At 40.3% G+C, this 20,196-nt stretch overlaps 2 protein-coding genes across 3 annotated transcripts in view; both read right to left on the minus strand.

The window, feature by feature from the left end:
* The window catches only part of ulk2 (unc-51 like autophagy activating kinase 2), a 39,837-nt gene extending 25,356 nt beyond the window's left edge, over nucleotides 1-14,481 (minus strand). The window contains exons 1-3 of one of the 2 annotated variants that reach the window (XM_030392176.1): nucleotides 13,262-14,481; nucleotides 8,489-8,581; nucleotides 8,236-8,277 (exon numbers count right to left, since the gene is read on the minus strand). In XM_030392176.1, coding sequence (XP_030248036.1) covers nucleotides 8,236-8,277; nucleotides 8,489-8,581; nucleotides 13,262-13,351 — 225 coding nt within the window. In that variant the 5' untranslated portion in view covers nucleotides 13,352-14,481. The remainder of the gene's footprint in view (nucleotides 1-8,235; nucleotides 8,278-8,488; nucleotides 8,582-13,261) is intronic. The other variant, XM_030392184.1, reaches the window with a different exon arrangement.
* A 1,727-nt stretch (nucleotides 14,482-16,208) lies between these two features.
* On the minus strand, nucleotides 16,209-19,367 carry tmem97 (transmembrane protein 97). The gene is made up of 3 exons (XM_030440274.1): nucleotides 19,153-19,367; nucleotides 18,877-19,021; nucleotides 16,209-17,786 (listed from the first exon to the last, which is right to left on the minus strand). Exons 1-3 carry the CDS (start codon nucleotides 19,264-19,266, stop codon nucleotides 17,515-17,517), a joined length of 531 nt encoding a protein of 176 aa, XP_030296134.1. The 5' UTR covers nucleotides 19,267-19,367; the 3' UTR covers nucleotides 16,209-17,514.
* Between the last annotated feature and the right edge of the window lie 829 nt (nucleotides 19,368-20,196).

Here is a 20,196-nt window from a genome sequence, read left to right on the forward strand (position 1 = left end):
GTGACTGTGTGTGTGTGTTTCCATGCCTCAGTGAGCAGTAACAGTTTTTTCCTCTGAGCCTCTGTCTCAGCCAGTTAAATGTCTGGAAAGCAAAGTTCTGTAAAGGAATGTGGACGGACGCCAGAGAAGTTCATACTGCACGTTTTCTAGGAAAACTCACCAAGCTCCAAAAACCCCCCTGAATGTATCCAAGAACATGTGCTGCCCCTTTTCTCGTCCTGCCCACTTCATGTCAGTCCTCAGTACCTTGTATAATCAGGACACACACACAGGCTGGGGGCCTCTCTCCAGGCTAGAACACAATGTACCTTAGCAGTAACATCAACACTCTGGCTCACAGACTAACATTTCCTAAACAACCCCCACCCCCCCTTCCTCTGTTTACACTGGCACAAATTTTTGTCTCCAAATGTATTCATTTTTTTTGTTTGTGTCAATGCCAGTGCAAATAAGCGATGGATACTACATTACACACAATGGGCCACTTCATTTAAAAATTACATCTATTCAAAGTTCACTTACAAGATTTTTCTACAGGTTTCAACTGCATCTCACAGTCTTCCTCAGGCGAGGTCCTAGTGACAGACTTTATGAGACTACAGTATGGTTGAATAATGTGAAAAAAAAACACTAGTGGATGGGCCATAAATCAAGACTTTTTTGTCAAAGTACCATTTCCAGTCAAGAACTAACCTCCATGCTCATTACATTTTTTTAGATTATGCTGTCTACCTACTCTATTACAAGTAACGTGCAAATTGAGTTTGCCAAGTTGTCGAAGAGCTGTTTATAGCCAAAATGACTCTATTATGTTCTTTGTTTGTGTAGTATGGAGGACTTACAAACGTTTATGTCGTTATGCACCCCTGTGTTGTTTAATGACAGATCAATTACCCTAAACCCTGAAAGCCCTAGAGAACATTCATGAGTGGACCTTGAGTTAAAAAAAAATTGCAATTTTTTATCTTAACTAGGTAAAAACCCAAATAAAAACACTGTAAATTGTACAGTCAGGCTTCTCATAGTCTCTCTGTTACCACCTCACAAAAATCCAAACAACAAAGCTGCAGTGTGCAGAATAAGTGTGAGAGAGAGGAGAGAGAGAGCCACAGGGCCCTGACACAGGACACCTTATAATTAGACCCATCTACTTCACACTGCTGCAGCTTGCTTAACATTAACAGCTCCTTGAAGGAGGGCGGGGAGCTGCTCAGCTGTGTGCTTAAGACTGTCATTAAAAGCAGCAAATGAGCAGAGGTCCTCCAAACTACACCAGGAATAAAGACTTGCAATCTGTCATGGGTGCACATACTCCCACATCCAGCCCTGCAGTCTTGTGTCAATGCACAGCTATTCTGTGAGGCAGGCAGGTAACTGGTACCTCTTTATCCAATCACAGCATGAGGTTTACTGCATTCACAAAAGCTGACACAGGCTATACAAGTGTATGTCTGAAATCTTTTGAATGCTTTAACCTTCTCGTCATATATTCTCCTGGACTAACTAATTCAGTGACACATTTGTCTAATTAGTTTGACTTACATTTTACGTCTAACTCTGTTCACCGATGTTAAGTCATTGATCCTACATACACTGAAAATCTGCAGTGCTAAGAAGTTCTGAGAATCTACTGATTGTTTCCTTGTGTGCATTCAGCAAAGAACACAACAAGTGCTGAGGTAGAACTATGGGGTGTTAACGCATTATGTCACAATGTGATGCCGAGTGAATGAATACCTCCATTGTGAAACTAAATCAAACATACAACACATACAGAACATAAGCACTTCTACTCAGTGTTTTTTTTAGTTTTCAGAGCACTACAATGCAGTTTAGTCTATATGGTGCTAGTATGCACAAGTACCAGGGGCAGAGCGAGCAGAAGCAAAGTTAGCGTTGGTGTGAGCTTGTGTAGTTTATTATTTAGGGTTGGATTTAAGGTTAAACAATATACTAGAGCTGAAAAAATGTTCCATGATCAGATGCAAATACAACTAACACTGAAAAAAAAGAAGAAAAAAAAAGAAATTACAACACCTAAAAATCAGCTTTATATACATTTTCGAAAGTCTTTTATATTTTGATATCAGCTTGGAGGACTACCTGAAAATTCAATGCTTGTTTGGGTTGAACTCCCCCCCCCCCCCCTTTCATATTACCATCTGTCATACGGCATCTTGCTACAACTGATGCTACGGCCACACTAACAGCTCTGTGAGTGTGTGTGAGCACAGTGGTGCTTTGAGGTAAAATGCCTATATCAGCATGCAAACATGATCTCGATGACAATGCTAACATGCAGATGCTTAAAGTGTTTAAATATTATCAATGCCATCATATGCTGTTTTTCCATTACATCTGACGGCCTGGCTCTACTTGGTTTGACTCTGTGCAGCTGGGATTTTGCATTTCCACCATAACTAGGCTACCTGCTTGAAGGTGTGTCCTAAATGGCACGGCACGGCACGGCACGGCACAGCACAAAATGCAAGTGAAGCAATACCTTTTGAGGTTAGCATGCTAACTTTTGCCAATTAGCGATAAACACAAAGTACAGCTGAGGCCCATGGGAATGTCATTCATTTTGCTGGTATTCAGTCAAAAGACAAAGGTAAAAAAATAGGCTTTTTGACTTGATTGTTGCAATAGATTAAATGTCTGAGGGTCACCAAAGTCATTTCATTACATCCTGAGAAGAACAGAATTATCTGCACCAAATTAAATGGAAATAAATCCAATAGTTGATAAGATAGTTCATTTTAAAAAAATCAACTGTAAACCTCATGGTGCACTGAAGTGCACTTTGTTAGAGCTAAGTGTCAGTACCTGCGGCCATGAACCTTACATGAACCCCTGTATCAGCAGCATCATGCTTATCAAAAGTTCTACCACTCTCAACATTGTCACCCTTGATGAGGGTCCTATTCACTCAGTGACTTGCCATTTCTCAGCAGCCACTAGCAGGCCTATTAGTCACCAGCCACAGTGTATATAACAGACCGGCCAAGGGGCTGGGGGTTTATTTGTCGTCATTATCAAACTTTAAACACGTAACCTTTATCATGCCAAAGGCAAGAACATCAGCAGACTTCTGGGAAATCTGTGTAAAAAATTTCAGCTTGTTTGCAGGTGTCAGGCGCTATATGGTTTGAATCCTCAGCTCTTTCAAACACATCTTAACATACCTTTTTAACACAGATGATGACTATATCGGTTGTTTATCTGAGATTGTATCATGGCTGTCCAAATGTTAGACATCTTTAACGGGCAGCCTTTTAACATTGTCTAAAAATCTAAAAATACAGTCTAAAAATACAGTAACAAGTCAAGATCTATGCTCTTTCTAATCAAATACAGAGGCTAGCCATGACTAGACAGTCGCACAAACCATCTCGGGTTACATTTCCTGTTCTGTTGGGTAAAACATGTCATGTAGCACGTGGGTCTAACAACAACAACAGCTGATGAGGCTGGGAGGAAGCCAATGGGGGATCTAAGAAAAAGGGAATGGAAAAAAGTGAGCTAAATATACAAAATGAACACGGAATGAAAACAATGAAATTAGGGAAAGAAAAGTGGCAGCTGCCTGTTCGCCCTGGTTACCAAAAGGCTGCAACGCACCAGACTCTATTGATAGTCACCAAGAGAGGAAATGCACACCATTACACTGGCAACCAACTGACAGACTAATACTGCAGGGGATGGAAGAAAGAAAAGCCAGCTGGCTAGAAAAAGGGACAGAGAGACACACTGCATAAAGCTCTGCTAGACCAGCCCAGTGGATGTTACACATAACAGAGGCTGAGGTGACAGAGGGCAGGCAGACGACGCATAAACACAGAGAGGAACAGCATAAACAGACCAACTCAAACCCTATAGTTGACAAAGTGAGCTTTGAGGGACAGCAAACACAAATACAGCATCTCAGTGTGTGTCTGATACATGGTGTTCCTTGCCTCAAGGTTGTTGGACCAGCCAAATACCGAGTCCAGTATTGATTTCTGCTTTTGGGTAATTTGTTCTGACGTAAAGTGATTTATTTAGGTGGAATGCTTCTTAAAGCATTTATAGCATCATACCTGAGGTAAATAATCTACCTCTAATCTCATAAATACCATAAATAACCAAATGGAATACAAATAGGCTACAGACAACACAACTCTGTACGGTATTTTGATGAATTAAAGGAACACTTCAACAACAACAGACCTACTGATTTCTTATGTTTGCTTTTCAACATGAGCCACTCTCTCAACAAGGGAACAAACAGTAAGTAACAACTGGTTGCACACGACTCCCCATAAATTTGTTACTGAAGGATAACACAAAAACTACTGAACGGATTTCTTTGAAACGGATGGATGATGAGTCTCGGCTCAGAACAGACCCCAATAACTTCTGGTGTGGATCAAGATAAAGGGACAGATCCAGGACTCTTTTCTCACTGTCTTTAACATTGTGAGATAGGGCATTGTTCCACATTTTCAATAATGTCTCAAACAAACATGGACCTTGATGAAGAGAATCGGGTGTTTTTAGGTGGCTAGTATCTACATGTGAGTACAACGTGATGTGGATCCTAGAAATGTGATCTTAAATTATGGTTAGGCAGTTATGGGTGGTTTTAAATTGAGATTGATACAGGGCTATTGAGTTTGATATTAGATATGGTTCGACTGTATTAAAGGTGACAGCTGGGCCTTGGCGGAGGTATGCCCTCTACTGAGTGCTTTTTAGTGTTTTGAGGGTGGGATGGGTCCTGGTTATACAGAAAAAACAAATGAGGACAGAGCCGGACTAGCCGTTTTTCCTTATGAGAAGATGAGCTAACTGGCTGCTGCTGTAGCATCAGATTTGATGAGAGTGGTACTGTATCAATCATCTCATCTACAGTAAATCTACTGCCTTAATTCTAGACTGTTCCTTTAAACAGTTCATTATGGCAGAATGGTGTAAACTATTAGGGCAATCGCAATGAATTCATACAATTTTATCATGACTTCCATCTAAATCCTTTCTGCTACTCTCAATACATAACAATGCATAGACTGTCTTTAATCTGAGTCACTCTAGACTTCTTATAAAAGTAATTAACTTGTGCTGGAGAAATAATTACAAACAAACTTTTTCGTTAAGTTTATGATTTTTCATTTTTCATATTTTAGATTTGAATATCTTTACCACCAAATCAAAGGATAAAGACAGCTACCTCTGGGAGAGGGTATTACATCAGCAGGATTGATGGAGGGCTCAGGAAATTGGTGGAGGAGTGAAAAGGTGGACGGACTGCGGGAGGCTTACGCAAACACAGGAAGTATTGTTACAATGTGGGAAGTGCTTCATCATCCCTTCAACTGTTTCTGCTTCACTCCCCATTTCTACACATTTTATGTCCTTTATATGGGTCCACTCAAATACAATTCAGGCCAGAATAACAAACACTCATATCTACTTCATCTGCTGGTCAGGACTTTTTTGACAGACAATATAAAGGGAGCATCAGTTTGAAGAGACAGGAAGATGTTTCATAACTCCACACAGTCTCAGCTATAATGTGTTCATACAGTGAGAAGCAAAAAGGAAATCCAATAACTTTCTGTTTACTGCTGCTATTCAAAGAGTTCCTGTTCTCAACTAGGTGTATCTGGTAAACTGCAAACATCTGCTTAAGCTGTGTGGCTGCAAACCACTGCATAAAAGCAAGCATAGCCTCTCACAACAACCACCACCACAGGTCAGGAACAGCAGCACATCTCTGTGTATAGAAGTGATAACATTACTGATGCACTACAACAGTATAACCTACAGGACCAATGATAAATGCCCAGGATGGTAAGCTTTGAAAAATACAGATTAATATTTTGCCTCCAGCAACCGCTATTTATTTTCAAAACACCGGGAACTGAGGGTAGAAGTGGCAGGAATATGTGATATGGGAGCCAGAGAACAAAGCAGATTTGAACTGTGTTTGTGCTTATTTGACACATGAGCTTGGGCCATCAGATGGGCATCAACAGTGTACTGTACATGTAACAGTGTGCTGACAGTATGGCCTTTTTCCCATTGAATCATACTTCATACTTTCCACCGGCCACAGTGTGGCCAGAAACACTGAAACTGGATTGTTTGGCTGTTGTAGTCTTGTTAAATCTATTCTTAGAAATGCATGAAACTGCAGTTTCACATCCAGCTCTCTCTGCCTCAGTGTGCATGAGAACCACGGAAAGGCACTTCTGATGGATACCTGTTACGAGAAGCCATGTCATGACAGGCAGATCAGCTGACAATTATTGCAAAGCTGTGTGGGTCATCATTAGTCACATGAGCACTGTGTGCAATACTCTGAAAGATTCTAAGAGCTAATTTACAACTTTTGTTGTTCTATAGATGCCTGCAACGAACAGATGCTAGTCCTGCCCACTGTATTGCACATTTTAGTTTAATAATAAGGGCTGAGCTTTAGACAAATATTTCAAATCTCTACTTCACTTGAACTCAACTTCCAAGAACTGCAAAGTTCATCTATATGTTGAAAACCAGAAACATTCACATGCTAAGCTTGTAATTGGTCAGACTTAAATTATTTTATAACTGTTGAAATCATTACTTTTAGAGGTGGAATTATATCTATCTTGTGGTAATAATGTCAAACTGCCAGTAAGTGAAGCAGATGATATCATGTTATCTATTTTGACCCTGATGATAGCCTGAGATAAGGTAATATTAGTTAATGTTATAGTTTTACAGACAGCGAGAACAAGCTGCTGCGAAGCCCTAAATATCCGGAGATTCTGAATAAAGTGATTCAGATAATGATGTAATGATCTGCTATCTTTAGTTGGTCAGTATTCAAGTCCCGTTATTGACTGTTCAGGAAAACAGTCAGCTATACTATTTACTGTCAATTCAGCTGTTGATGATCTGAACAGCAAAAAGGTGTAATCTGGTCTACTTTTTAAGTACCAGAATAGTACAGAGTGGTGTTCTCCTTTGCTATACATTTTGCTTACAGAAAAAAAATCATATGGGAACATAGGTAATGTTCATTTACTGGGTAGAAGCCGACAGTTTAATTCTATGAAATGACCAAATACCAGTAGATTGGCTAAGAAGTCCTGCTTCACAAATGCAGGAATGAAAAAAAACAGGTGTTTGTTTATATCCAAGAATATTTTATGAAACCAAAAAAGGGAGACAGTCCACTCACAGACTCCATCAGAGTAAATGACCTAGAGGGGCTCAATTTAGTTTTGTAGAAGAAATTCCATCTGATAATTCTGATATTTACAGTATGAATTAGGTAACAAAAGAAATTCAAAAACATTTGTTTTCTCCATAAGTGAATAGAGAGTTCTCAGAGGAAAGTTAGGTCCCCACAATACCGTTTGAGTCTAGAATGGTGGCAGGGTCCGCCACATGTAAGTAAAACAGTATGAAATGATTTTGTCATTTAAGATAAGTTTGTTTATTAAGTTTATTCAGCCATAACAACATTGTGTATTTAGTTTTAGTTTAGACAGAAAAAAAATGTCAATAAAAGATCTTTCTGATTACAATTTCTTCTCCAAAACTAGATAATGGTGCACCTCTACCTGAATTAAAAGTTTCTGGTTGGTTTCACTCAGAAATATGTTTAGAAATCTTGCCAGAATTTGAGAATGTCAGAGATTCTACCCTTAAATACACGGTGGGCAACTGCTCACAGCAAGGTTTGTCTTGATGAGACATTTTATGTGTTAGTGGGTCAACTGTCACAATGGAGCATTCTAGCTCAAACTCTATATTGTCAGGCTTTTAGAAGATGCTGTGCTTGGAGTGACTTTGTAGAGGCTACACAGCTCAACCCTGACAATAGGACTGATGGGACTGAACCACTGCGATGGTACGACCCAGAATCAGCCAACTGTGTCGACAGAGAGACAGAGGGCAGCCTTACTCAGCAGCAAACTGAAATACTAGCCAATAGCAACATTGATCCTCCTGACAGCCTTAAAAGATTTGTGGATGCAGATTGATTTGACTGAGGTTTTTCAACACTTACTCCATGGCTATTGGAACAGATAATGTCTCAGATGTATCAGTCTGCCTGCCACTAACTGACCCTCAAAGCAAACAATACTCAATAGAGACAAAAAACTGAAATTGTATTGAATACTAAAAGTCACTGGGTTACTTAATTCATCATTAAGCTTATATTCATCTGATGCAGGAAAGATAAAAGGAAAAAAAACTTACCTGAACATCATAAAGTGCCACAATGTTTTCATGCTGCAGCTCCTGAATAAAAACAGAACAGACACCAGATGCATTAGCAGAAAGATTAGCTAGGCAACAGCACAGCACCTGATTGATCACATTCACTGATATTTCTATCTGGGAAGTCAAGGCGCCTTCCAGTCAAGGGTACAGACTCAAACAAGGTCAATGTCAGATCATTCTTTAAGTACACTGAGAAGATAAGTGAGAGGCAATTAGGTGTCATGCTCACCTTCAGGATTTTGATTTCCTTGCCAAGAAGGATCTGGGACTTGGACAGGTTCTTCTTATTAATGCTCTTGATGGCAACCTCCCAATCTGTCTTCTGTGGAGCACAGAGAGCAGGATGGAAAGAACTTTAACTTAACTTCAACAACTCAGTACCTATATTGCTGTAAAGACACACTAGTGTTACATACAATGTATGTATGTATGTATGTATGTATGTATGTATGTATGTATGTATGTATGTATGTATGTATGTATAATATCCCTCCTGAACTGTTCTTATATATAGATTCAGATTGGCAGAAACCCATTTTCTTTCACTAAACCATATAAACATATATTTAGTACAGCACCTACTGATTACTTCTTAAGCTTGAGAATTCCTACATTTTTCAACTTGACCTTAAACAATTGAGCTGCATGAACTTGATGCTGTCTGTAAATACAGCTAGGTAATGCTTTGACTGAGGATGCTGCTTGGTTGACAGAGGAAGCCCCGTGGACCCTGGCTGTCTGAGTTTGTGAGATGTATTTAGCAGGAAACAGCCCACAGTTACATCCTTTAAGTAGTTGCTTTGTTAAATATAACATTGGAGGCACTGAGACCACAGACAGTTTGGCATTTCTGCTTGAAAACTAACTGATTAATTTTCTGTCAATCAACTCATCAATTTAATCATATATCATGAAATTATTATCTCTGGTTTGGATCTCTTCTAGTCTTAGATCTAGTCTTAAGATTATTTGACCTTCCTCGTCCTAACCTGCAAAAGCCACCAAGATAAAGTCAGAAATGTAATAATCTAAATGACAGTTGTCGTGGCATAAACCCAATGATCTGTTGATCTTCAGAAATCTGATCTGATAGCTGAACAATAACATAGCAGTCACTGAAAGAAAAAGTACAATGTGAAATTGTGACCTTGAAATCCAATTATGGATCTGATGAATCGTGACACATAATATCAATAAACATCTTCTGTCACTCTTCACTGACATGTAGGGCTCTAGTATCATCTTTCGTGACTTAAGTAATGACATCTTTATCATAGCATCATTTTAAGATATATTTTGTTGTTCAAATCAATGTGCAACTAAAACAAACTGAATGAGCCACTCAAGGTTTTGTTTTAGACATTTGTTGATGTGTAACCTTTATTCTATGTATGAGTTTGCACGCATTCGCCTCCCATGATTCACTTTAGGTGATATATCCACACACAGGAAAAACATACATATTCATTTCTTACATTTTTAAAACAATGTGACTACACACAAATCTATGTAGGTGTGTGTGTGCTAAAAGCCAAGCCTGCTGGCCTAATTACATTGTCAGCATAACTGTGTGAGAGCCGGCTAGAAGGGCGGAAGAAATTTCATCCGTCCCAATAACACCAGGTCACTTGGGTTTCTGACAGTTAGGCCAGCCTATTGCGCTGAATGACATGGTGAATGACGAAGCACTCAGATGACAGCTAGAACGGGAGCTAGCCTACTTACACTAAAAGCTAAGTGAGGGGGGAGAGGGACCTATTTTCTCCCCGGGCTGAGATAATGTTTCCAGATGAGCTCCTGGAGCAGGTATAAAAAGACTTCTGGAGTTCGTGAGCTCAGAGGTTCTCAGGACATGTGCCCCACACGCAAACACACAACTGAGGACACAGAAATAGACCCAGGAGATAGCCTTTCTATGCCTTTGGGAAAAACACACAGACAGTAGACCAACAGGAAGCTAAGGAAGGAGTTATATGAATAAGAAGACATGCTTTCCAAATAAATCTAGGTTAAAAGGAGATGTTCTTGTTCTGCGGGTGCACTCTGCCTAAAGCCTGGCATGGAATCCAGCACAGGAGTGACATGAGTCTGTCTGTCTCTGTGTCTGCGTGTGTGTGTGTGTTTATAATACACTGCCAACTGAGCTGCATCCATCCCCAGCTCAGTGACAGCCTGCCCAGCCAAGTGTGACTGAGCTGCCGACACTACACCCATAGGAAAAAAAAAGTGACCCTGCTGGCCCGTCATGTAGGGCGAGGGAATGTGGACGTGGGGGGGGGGGCAAACTAAAGTACTGGCTCTGTAGTGCACCATATAATGCACAGTTAAGCACTGCAGCATAAGCAGTTCTCCTCTGCTCAGAGTCATGCTGCAAAGACAGAAGCAGGCTTTCATTTTCCACAATAATGACTGATCTCATTTATGAATCACAGCCGATTATAGAGGTGTGAGCAACATAGAGATTAGCATCAGCAAGAGTGCAACCAGACGCTGGCCGAAGGCGTTATGACAGACCATGGAACTGACAGCAGAAGACAGTGACAACAAAGGAGAGTCAACATACTTATATCTTATTCAGGTAATCAAGGAGATTGACATTTTTGGTCAATACAATTCTCAAAAATGTGAAACATGCTTGTCCAGAAACTATGTTGTTAAAGGGTGTATGTAACTTAAGACTTAATAGAGGGGGTGGTTTCAGCTGGCACACCTGAAAAAAGTCGAACAGGTTGAGCTTTTGAGTAATGTAATAATCTGTGTGTGGCACTATGAGAACACGTATTAATGATAAAATGAGACCTTCCACATCTTTCTCAGCTACCTATACACATCCGTGTACAACTTGTTTACTTGTTGTTTGATGCCGCTGGACTGTGGATTTATTGTTTAAAACAGTAGCTATCATTAGTTTAGAAATGGTGTCGCAAACATGAACTAACAACCAGCTTCCGGCAAAGCAGAGAAGTTCCTTTAACAAAGAAAATTAAAATGAAATTAGTCCAGTGAAACAGTAAACTTTACTGGAAATTATAAATTATCCTATTGCATCTTTTTCTGCATTATGTTAATGCAAAAGAAAAAGTTTCATATCGGACAATACTGATACATGTGTGATGGGCCAGTTTTAGCTGACGACTGATGTACTATGATGGACCTATAATTCTTAGAATATTGGAATATTCCGATAGCATAAGAAATGTTCACCTGTTTCAACAAAATGTAATTTCTTTTAGGATAATCAAAGCTTAAAAATGAAATACTACAGTGAAGCAGAGGATATATAGAAGGAAAGACAACCCTGAGGAGTTTGATCACATCCGTAATCTTTTCCTTTGCGGACAGAAACCATACTTTGTCTTAATAACTTCACTGGTACTAATACATTCACTGAGTGCTTCATATTGAGTGGGTGGCACTTATCATGGAAAGAGGAGTGAGATTAACATATTCAATATCAACACAATCATAACAGCTGCCTCTCTCTGTTTTACCTCATTGCAAAGTGAATATCTTTGGGTTTTAGTCTGTCGGTCAGACAAAATAAACAATGTGAAACTTTCATCGGCATTTCTTCACCATTTTCTGACCGTTTATAAACTAAAATAATACCAAAATATAATCAGCCGATTATCCGACGGTGAACATTATCATTACTTTCTGTCCTAAAGCATAATTTTAAAATGGTTGATTACTAAGGAAGCTGAGGAAAACAGGATAAACACATGTTGACACTGCTGTGCCATGTTGCAACTTGTCTATCTGAGCTGTACATTTTTACAGGTTTCGCAGAGGTGCAGAAGGTCAAGCTATTGCAATAATTTGTGAAAATAAATCATTTCAGAATATAATTATATTTAGCCTTCAAATTACTGAATTACTTATTACTTACTGAACCTTAAAGTAGTTTGTTTCTTTTGGGGCATCTGTAGTGAAGATGTACTGGGGAATGCAATTACCTGATTGTTCTGCCTTTGCCCAATTTTGAGATATTAAGTGTAACAGGAGCCCATATGGAACATCCAGCACAGCAATGAAGCAATCATCACGTCAGCTGCATGCAGGTGGATCTAACCTTCCTGTTCCTCAGAAACAATCCTATAAATAGGCTAAATGGCATGGAGATGATAGGACTTTAAGTGATCACGTTAATACACTGATCACTTGCCAGGGCCGTTTTGACACGACAGGGAGGCACGTGAGCACATCTTCCAGCCATGACCGGGTGACTGTTTTCAGGCCTACATTCAACTCAGTTTCCAGGCTGTGAGATAGTTATCGATTCAAATTAAGAGACAGAAGCTGCTCTGCCCAGGCTACAGCAGAAAGTGTGGGGAGGCTCCAATGTGCTGTTCATTGAAGAATTCAGGACCATCTGCTTCAACCCAGCAGAAAACGGGGGCAACATGATGTCATCCTCTGCATCTCTGTCACAAACCCACCATCCTGTTGGCTTTCTGAGATGGAAGACCACAACCTGGTCCAATATAATCATTTAACTCAATTATTGAGCATTAAGTTAATAATTTAACTCTGACTCTGGGTTTTGTGCTTCGGTATGAATGAACCTTGTGCAGCTCTTACATAAGGGAGGCTTGTATCCTTAAACAGGCAAAGGAAAAACACTGCACCCCATCCTTCCTCCTGCCTCAGTACGTCAGCAAGTCATTCACTGCTGCCTGACTCATCCTTTTCATGAATGAACCAAACGGCATAAACGCACTTATCCAACCTTGTGGCTGATGAAATAAACCTGAAATCACATAGCATGACCGTGCAGTACATCAGACTGATCTACACGTTCAGTCATAAAAGTAGAGCAATATAATCATTCCCCAAAAAAGGTGACAACCCAACGACACTGCTGCAGAGCTGCATTATATGCACTGCCACAGACTGACCCAGATTTCCAAATGAATCTGCCTACTTGTCCCCCTTTTTTATCTGCAAGAGAAGACGATGGAGAAGAGGGGAAGAAAACATTGCAGGCCAGCTGTTTATTTACCTTCCTGTGCCGTCCTTTGAACACCACAGCAAAAGCTCCATGTCCAACCAGGTCTTTTCTGCTGTACTCAAAATCTCCCACAGCCTCCATCGCGATGTGTTGATGGTCCAGTAGATGCTGGGCACTGATGGACAGCCTTGAATATTGCTCTCCTTTTCAGAAAATAATCCTGGAGCAAATGATCCACTGAGTCCTGGCGAAGCTGCTTCTTGCACTGCGGATTTATTTCATGACAAGCTGTTGTTCTGATGTGCCTTATTGCATAAATAAGAGATGCATTCGGGACATGGCACACTCACATGCCCTCTAAGTGGGTTGAGATGTTTGTAATATCACACAGAACCGACGGCTTTGAGCATGGCTAGCAACAATCCTGAGCTAAACTGTATCGGTGCCAGCTGTCAGTCTTTGACCCAGTTGGATAGCTGCAATCCAGCTTTGCATTACTCTCAAAGGAGGCTCACTAACACACTGCGTGTCCCCAGTCACCAAACCTATTCAGAGGGACAGTCTACATGATGCCAACCCTCCTGAACATGACCATGCAAACACTGAAAGCAGCTGCAGACACCGAGCTATCTGTTAGCCTGACAGTGACATAACCCCGTGGCTACACCTAGCGTCATAGCTGCTGCCCATAGCAGGTCTCTGCAAACATGCTAACAATACTATCGAGACAACGTTACCTTGCTGGGCAACACTGAACAATTCAACCTGCTTCTATCTAAAACACACACAATCTAGCCAGCTACTGAACGAGCAATCATCAGCGAGCTAGTCCGCAGTCAATGTTAGCATTAACAAAATCTCGATGCAACACAAATGTCAACACAGAACTGTCGTTGATCTGAAGGCGTTAGTCCTTAATGTGTGTCTCCTTCGAAAAGACGTCCGAGTCCACAAGACACGTCTCGGTCCTGGTGAATAAACACTGACGTTTCCCGAGTGAACATTAATGTCATCCGTTTGACATTAAAAAAAAAAAAAACACACACACACACACTTCGTTGTTTCCTTCGTCGTCAAGTCCAAACGGGACAGCTAACGTTAGCGCCGGGAGCAACTGTCGCCTTCAATAAAATGATTTCCACGTTAAGCTACTGTACGTCAACTAGAACTATAATAACATGTACAGCTTTTAATCACTGTACAGCTCTGTTACATCACATGGACGGCTGGTACTGTCGCTCCGCCGTTCACTTGAACAATACTGGAAGCTAGGACCATGTTCCTGGTTTATAAACGATCCTTCCGCGGAGGCCGTCATTTAAAGCTTTCCTTCCGCTGCGAGGGTTAGTCCGTGTACTGCGGCTCCAAGGACTCCATGAAAACGGCGTTTTTTGCGCTATATGAACGAACCTGACTATCAAATTACATTAACAACATTATTTTATTCGTACGCATTTTTTTAAAGGGTCTTCTTCGAGAGGTTTCATACGGAAGAGGATTAGGGCCACATGTGAATTTTTTTTTTAGTTCTGACTTTAAAGTCAGAATTCTGAGAAAAAAGTCAGAATTCTGAGATTAAAGTCAGAACTAAAAAAAAAATTCACATGTGGCCCTAATCCTCTTCCGTAGTTTCAAGACCACAGTTCAAAACATTGCAAATTATTAAAATTAAGTTGGAGTGACTTCAGTTTCACACAAGATGTGGAAAGCATCTGACAACATCTGATTTGTCATGTGTTTTGTTGCTGTTAATTAGTACATTGATACATTGGTTTTCTGACAGACACAGGCAACTGGTGGTGAAAGAGCAGGCTGTAGTGCTGTAATGCTCAAAACAGGCCCAGATGATATTTTTCAGCAACATGTTTGAAAATCTGACATGATTAGGGAATACAAGAAACACAGGTATTGATCCAAAATTAGCCTGACATAAAACTGGAAATGGCAAGCTGTGACTCACTGATGACAAATACGTTTGTCAATTGGGGAAAATTCACCTGTCTTTACTGAAAAGAACATACATTGTGAAAAACATAGCGTCTGTGTTGTACGGGTGAGACAAGGAAGCACTGAACAAGCCTGTTCTCTCCCGAGTTTCCTGTCTGCCTCTTCACTGTCATTACCCAATCGAGGCAACAAAAATAAAGAAAAGCAAAATAAGAAAAGAAAAGTTGATATTGGAGGGTTTTTGCCCTGTCTAATTGAAGTCCGGGGTGTTATGTTTACTTATTGCAGAACACTGAAAGTTGTTGTTGTTTCAATCTAAGCTTCACAAAAATGGGATTTATTTTGCAGAACTGTTGTTGGATTTTATCAGGCTGGTACCTTGTTGTATTGCACTTCATAGAGGAGAATCAATAGCATAACATGTGATGATGATGTGCAGATGACAAAGGCAAATGAGTTGGTTGTGAAAGCAGTGTATAATCCTACAGGCTGGTGGAAGAAGCTGACGCGGTACTGTGTGTAATTCTTTTTGCTGCGTGCCTTTTTTGAAGCAACTGAGACGCCTAAGAAGTGTGGTGAGCCAGTGTTGTGCTGTCCTCCACCAATCTCGAATCTGAGATAATAACCCTGATGATGTCATTAGTGTTATTAAGGCATACATTTCAGACTTTATATCTTTAATTGAATCTGGAGGACATGAAGGACGATTGTTTTCCAGGCAGGGAGGGCATTATGGGAAAAGTAGGAGCCAGTGTTCTTGGAGCTTGAGTCATACTAGGGACTAAAAGTTAGGGTACCTTAGCCTGTGCTACCTTGATTGTGACCATTCTCTGTCCTTCAGAGTCTCTCAACATTTTGATATTGAAACAGTAGATTGCTGGAGTCCACCTTTAGTTACGCAACATAATGCAGCACAATCCACTTTCAACACTTCATCTGTGGAAGCATGTGGCAGCCTCTGCTGACAGCTTAACCTTTATCAAACTTCTCACAAAGTGCAGATGCTGCTGTGACTTACTGAGGATGTATTAAAAGACCATTCCAGGTTGTTTTTTAAGTGAGCAGTATGTTCTTTTATTGTGTTGATTTTTCAAGAACAGATCGTCAGAACATCAGGCCACAAGCTGTTCCCCCTCCTCTCAACAAGTTGACTCATCTGTGTCAGAGATCCGTCACACTACTACCATCAGCAGACTTTAGCATGGCGTTGGTGCTGTGCTTAGCTATATAGTCATGGATGAACAGATGGCACAGAGGAGGGTTAGCTCCACACTGGTGGTGGTGGACAGTAAGGTGAGCTCCCTGAGCTCCTGACTGTGGAGAGAGTACCGTGTCGTGTTGCACGATGAACTGTTCAGTCCCACATATGACTCCCTTGAGAGATTTGTGGACCCACAGTATGTTACCCCTATGTTCTACTGAAGCAATTTCCATGAAACTTAGATGGAGGATGGGTCTCGGCCCAGAACAGACCCCATTAAGATTTGATGCGGAACACAATTTTTTGACTCATTTATCCCTCACATTGCAAGAAAGGGCTTTTTTTTTCTTTCTTTTTTTCACATTTTCATTAACTTCTCAGGGAATAGTGCAACTTGATGAGAAAAATCAGGTGCACATAGGTGGAGTGAATACAATTTGATGTCAATTCTGATAAAATTCCAGATCTAGCAGATATTAATAATCAGAGCTTTCGAGTTTGATATTGGATTAGGCTTAAATGATTCAAAGAGCACTGTTGGGCCTTGGTGGAGGTTGGCGCTCTTCTTAGTGCAATTCTAGTTGCTAATTTGTTGGTTTTCCTTTGCCGGTTATGTCATTTTCAGTTCATGTTATACTTATTTTTTAATGGTCACAAAGAAATCTGAGCAATTTGTTAACAGTTTTGAAAATACATTTTTTCTCTGATTCATATACTATACAGATTCATGCAAGGTCTTGTCTGGTACCACTAAAATGGAACACAGACATTATTAATGGTATAATTTCAAATGTGTTTTTTAAAACAAAAAACTCTATAATCTAGGCCTCATGGTGGCCTAGGGTTTAAAGATGCTGACTACTGCGTGTCTCTGGTTCTGATCCCTGCTAAACAAAAGCTCCACAAAAATATAAAAAAGGCCACTTGTGTACAGATAAAAACACAACGCATGTTCGACAGTTAAGTGTTTACTTTAAAGGTAACTTTAAAAGTGCCCAGTCTGACTGGTTTAACAATGGCAATGTTCTTCACTTGATAGTGTTATGCAGTCTGACGTGCACATCTCAGACATAAATCACGGAAAAAATGGCATTCTCAGAAATGTAGAAAATTATCTCCTAAAATCTGAAAAAATTAGATGCAGTCTGGTGATAAATCACTTCTTCTTCTTCTTGGCTGATGTGTTTCCACTCTTGGACGGGGAGTTATATGTGGAGGACAACAGCATGGTGAAGAGCAGCAGCAAAGGCACCAGCAGGTAAGGAGCATAAATGGAGACCAGCAACATGCGCTCCTGCAGGGTCTGGGGTCCAGGGTGGGGTCCCACAGGGAACTGATAAAAAAGGATGTGACCTAGGATCGGCACCAGTGTGGTGGCCACATGTGCAGAATACACAATGGCAGGAGTCCTGATCCACTTACAGCCACCTGAAAGACGAGAAAAAAACTGATTAATCTCTCTGAAAAAAGTTCCAGTGAGAAGTCTTTACTGCCAAGTCTGCAAATTATTAAGAAAAACAATCAAATTAAATAAGACCACACAATGCAGGTAAAAGCAATCATGTTGTGATTATTTATACAAATATTATGACTGAAAGCATTTTATTATGACTTATGATTAGTGGGGTTGGTGAGTTTTACATTTACAATTTTCACGTTCACTGAAAAAACTATTAAAATCATGATGATGTCACATTTGTTGTTGTCTTTACCAAACAAACACGTTTTCTTCCATCTGGAGAAAAGGATCTGTAGGCCAGGACACCTCTGCAGCTCTGCAGAGCGCCATTATAATGCTGTTTGCTCATGCATTTTACCTTAAAAGACAAATGCAGCTTCTCAGCTTTAGATTTTGCACTTTGAATGTAATTTTAATTAAGTGTGCATTCTTTCTAAATGCAGTCTTGTGTGTAATCTATAAATGCTGTTAACACCACAAATGACAAAAATAAGATGGTCACCTATACATTAAAACTGAGTTGTCTTTTTGTTTATGTTTTCAATATCCCACATTTGTAGTGGGGATCTAGTGTTAGGGCAGCAAACATCCGACAGAGGTCAGGTTTGAGCTGGGTTCTGCGCTGGATTGAAACACACCGAACTCCATTAGAAAAACTGTGCATTTAAAGAGGGCTTCAGCACGTCAAACATATATTTTGACACCTCCTTTAAATAGCAAATCACTGTTAGTCCTTCAGGTCTGACTGTGTCCGCCAATATGTCGTCACAAAAAAACTAATAATAATAACCTTCTTGGGTCACCTAAATAGACGAGCAATTCTGAACCAATAACATAGGCAGTGTTGATAAGTTATTTGATTTGGTTAAGTAAATGTGTGCCGAATTCAATTACTGGTCGTAAAAATAAAAATAAACCCTTTCAATCGTGGTCATGTGTGAGTTTATGTGTCAGAGAGCGACGCATCTTTTAACAGACTGATTTTCAAGCACAGTCCGGCGCGACACTTTCTTCATCCACGGCACAGATCTTACACGCGCACGTTTTGAGTTAACTGACCTTTTAGGAACGCGTAAGCTGCGACGGGAAAGAAAGGCATCTGGAGCACGGCCTCGCAGTAAATGAAAGACTTGAACCAGTGTGGAGGATCCATCATCATCGGGTCCTTGAACTCCGCTGCATACCACTTCAGAAGATCTCTCAGCTGGGGGAAGGATTCAACGCTTCAGCAGTCTTATAGCCACGAAACAGATGACTGTCACTTTATAACTTTCAGCAGCGGGTGGTCATTTGTAACATAGTCTAGTAACTCTTTTCTTCCATAGTGACACTTACCGGCTGAGGAAACACATGCCCGGGTAGCAGAGCTTGTAAATCAATGAACAATGTGATTGGAATGTGAGAGGCAAAATACAAGAAAAATATGATTTCTAATATACGGATAGCCATTATTTATTATCCAGTACAAACGACAGAGAGGAGAGGAAAGCAGGAAGCGACAAAGTTCGCCTGGTAGCGTGTTGTAACGCGTGTTCCCAGGATGGATGCCATTGGCTCGCAGGACGGAGATGGGGCGTTCCTGAAGGCATCATGACGCCACGGAGGGCATGCTGCTGTAGGTGCGACCCATGGACCTGTAGTGACACTGGGAGAGGCTCTCCTACCTGATAAATTAAAAGAACCTCCTTGTTCTTAATGTCCATTCAAGCAGACTAACTGGATATAACTTTGCCAAATCCCTGAATAAGAAAATATATAAGGGGCACTGGACCCGTGCAGCACACCTGTGATCACATATCATGTCTGTAGCTGCTACCCATCTATCTATAGCTTGTAGTTTTGTAGTAAAGAAATTATACGTCTCCCCAGGTATGTGTAAAAACACGAAACTACCAAATTTGGAGGTAGGCTACTTTTTTTTTCATTGGTTAAATTTTGAATTTTAAAAACTGTGATTTGAAAGTTACATGGCACCCCGAGTGTTGTTATGCACATTATTATTATCATTTAATATATTATTACTGATTAAAACTTCAATAAATCCTAGAGATATACATCCGTTCTGGATAGCTTTGGAGGTTTCATACTGTCGTCTTGTTCATAGTCAGAGTGTTAAAGTGTGATGCAATCCAGTACTGTGTGGGCTGATTTTGGTATCAGTTGATTTCAATGATACATAAAAAGGTTCATGTTCCTTTACAAATACAAATTGCAGGTTTATATGTGTTATTATTTCAATTCTTGCACTATTCCCACAACTCTGTGAGCTTTAGACTTTTGTCACTATAAAGCACGGAATCTCTGTCTGTCTGTCTGTCTGTTTGTGGTTCAAACATCTCGAGAACTATACATCAGATCTACTTTAAACTTGCAGGTTTG

This window comes from Sparus aurata, chromosome 2, assembly GCF_900880675.1.
Source record: "Sparus aurata chromosome 2, fSpaAur1.1, whole genome shotgun sequence".
Lineage (NCBI taxonomy): Eukaryota > Metazoa > Chordata > Actinopteri > Spariformes > Sparidae > Sparus > Sparus aurata.

What these genes read in the sequence shown, in the direction of transcription:
- tmem97 (XM_030440274.1), bottom strand. Translation starts at nt 19,266, where the DNA reads ATGGCTATCCGTATATTAGAAATCATATTTTTCTTGTATTTTGCCTCT. An exon ending in GGCATGTGTTTCCTCAGCCG is followed by an intron (nt 19,022 to 19,152) that starts GTAAGTGTCACT and finishes TCCTTCCCCCAG; the next exon opens with CTGAGAGATCTTCTGAAGTG. An exon ending in AGCTTACGCGTTCCTAAAAG is followed by an intron (nt 17,787 to 18,876) that starts GTCAGTTAACTC and finishes CTCGTCTTTCAG; the next exon opens with GTGGCTGTAAGTGGATCAGG.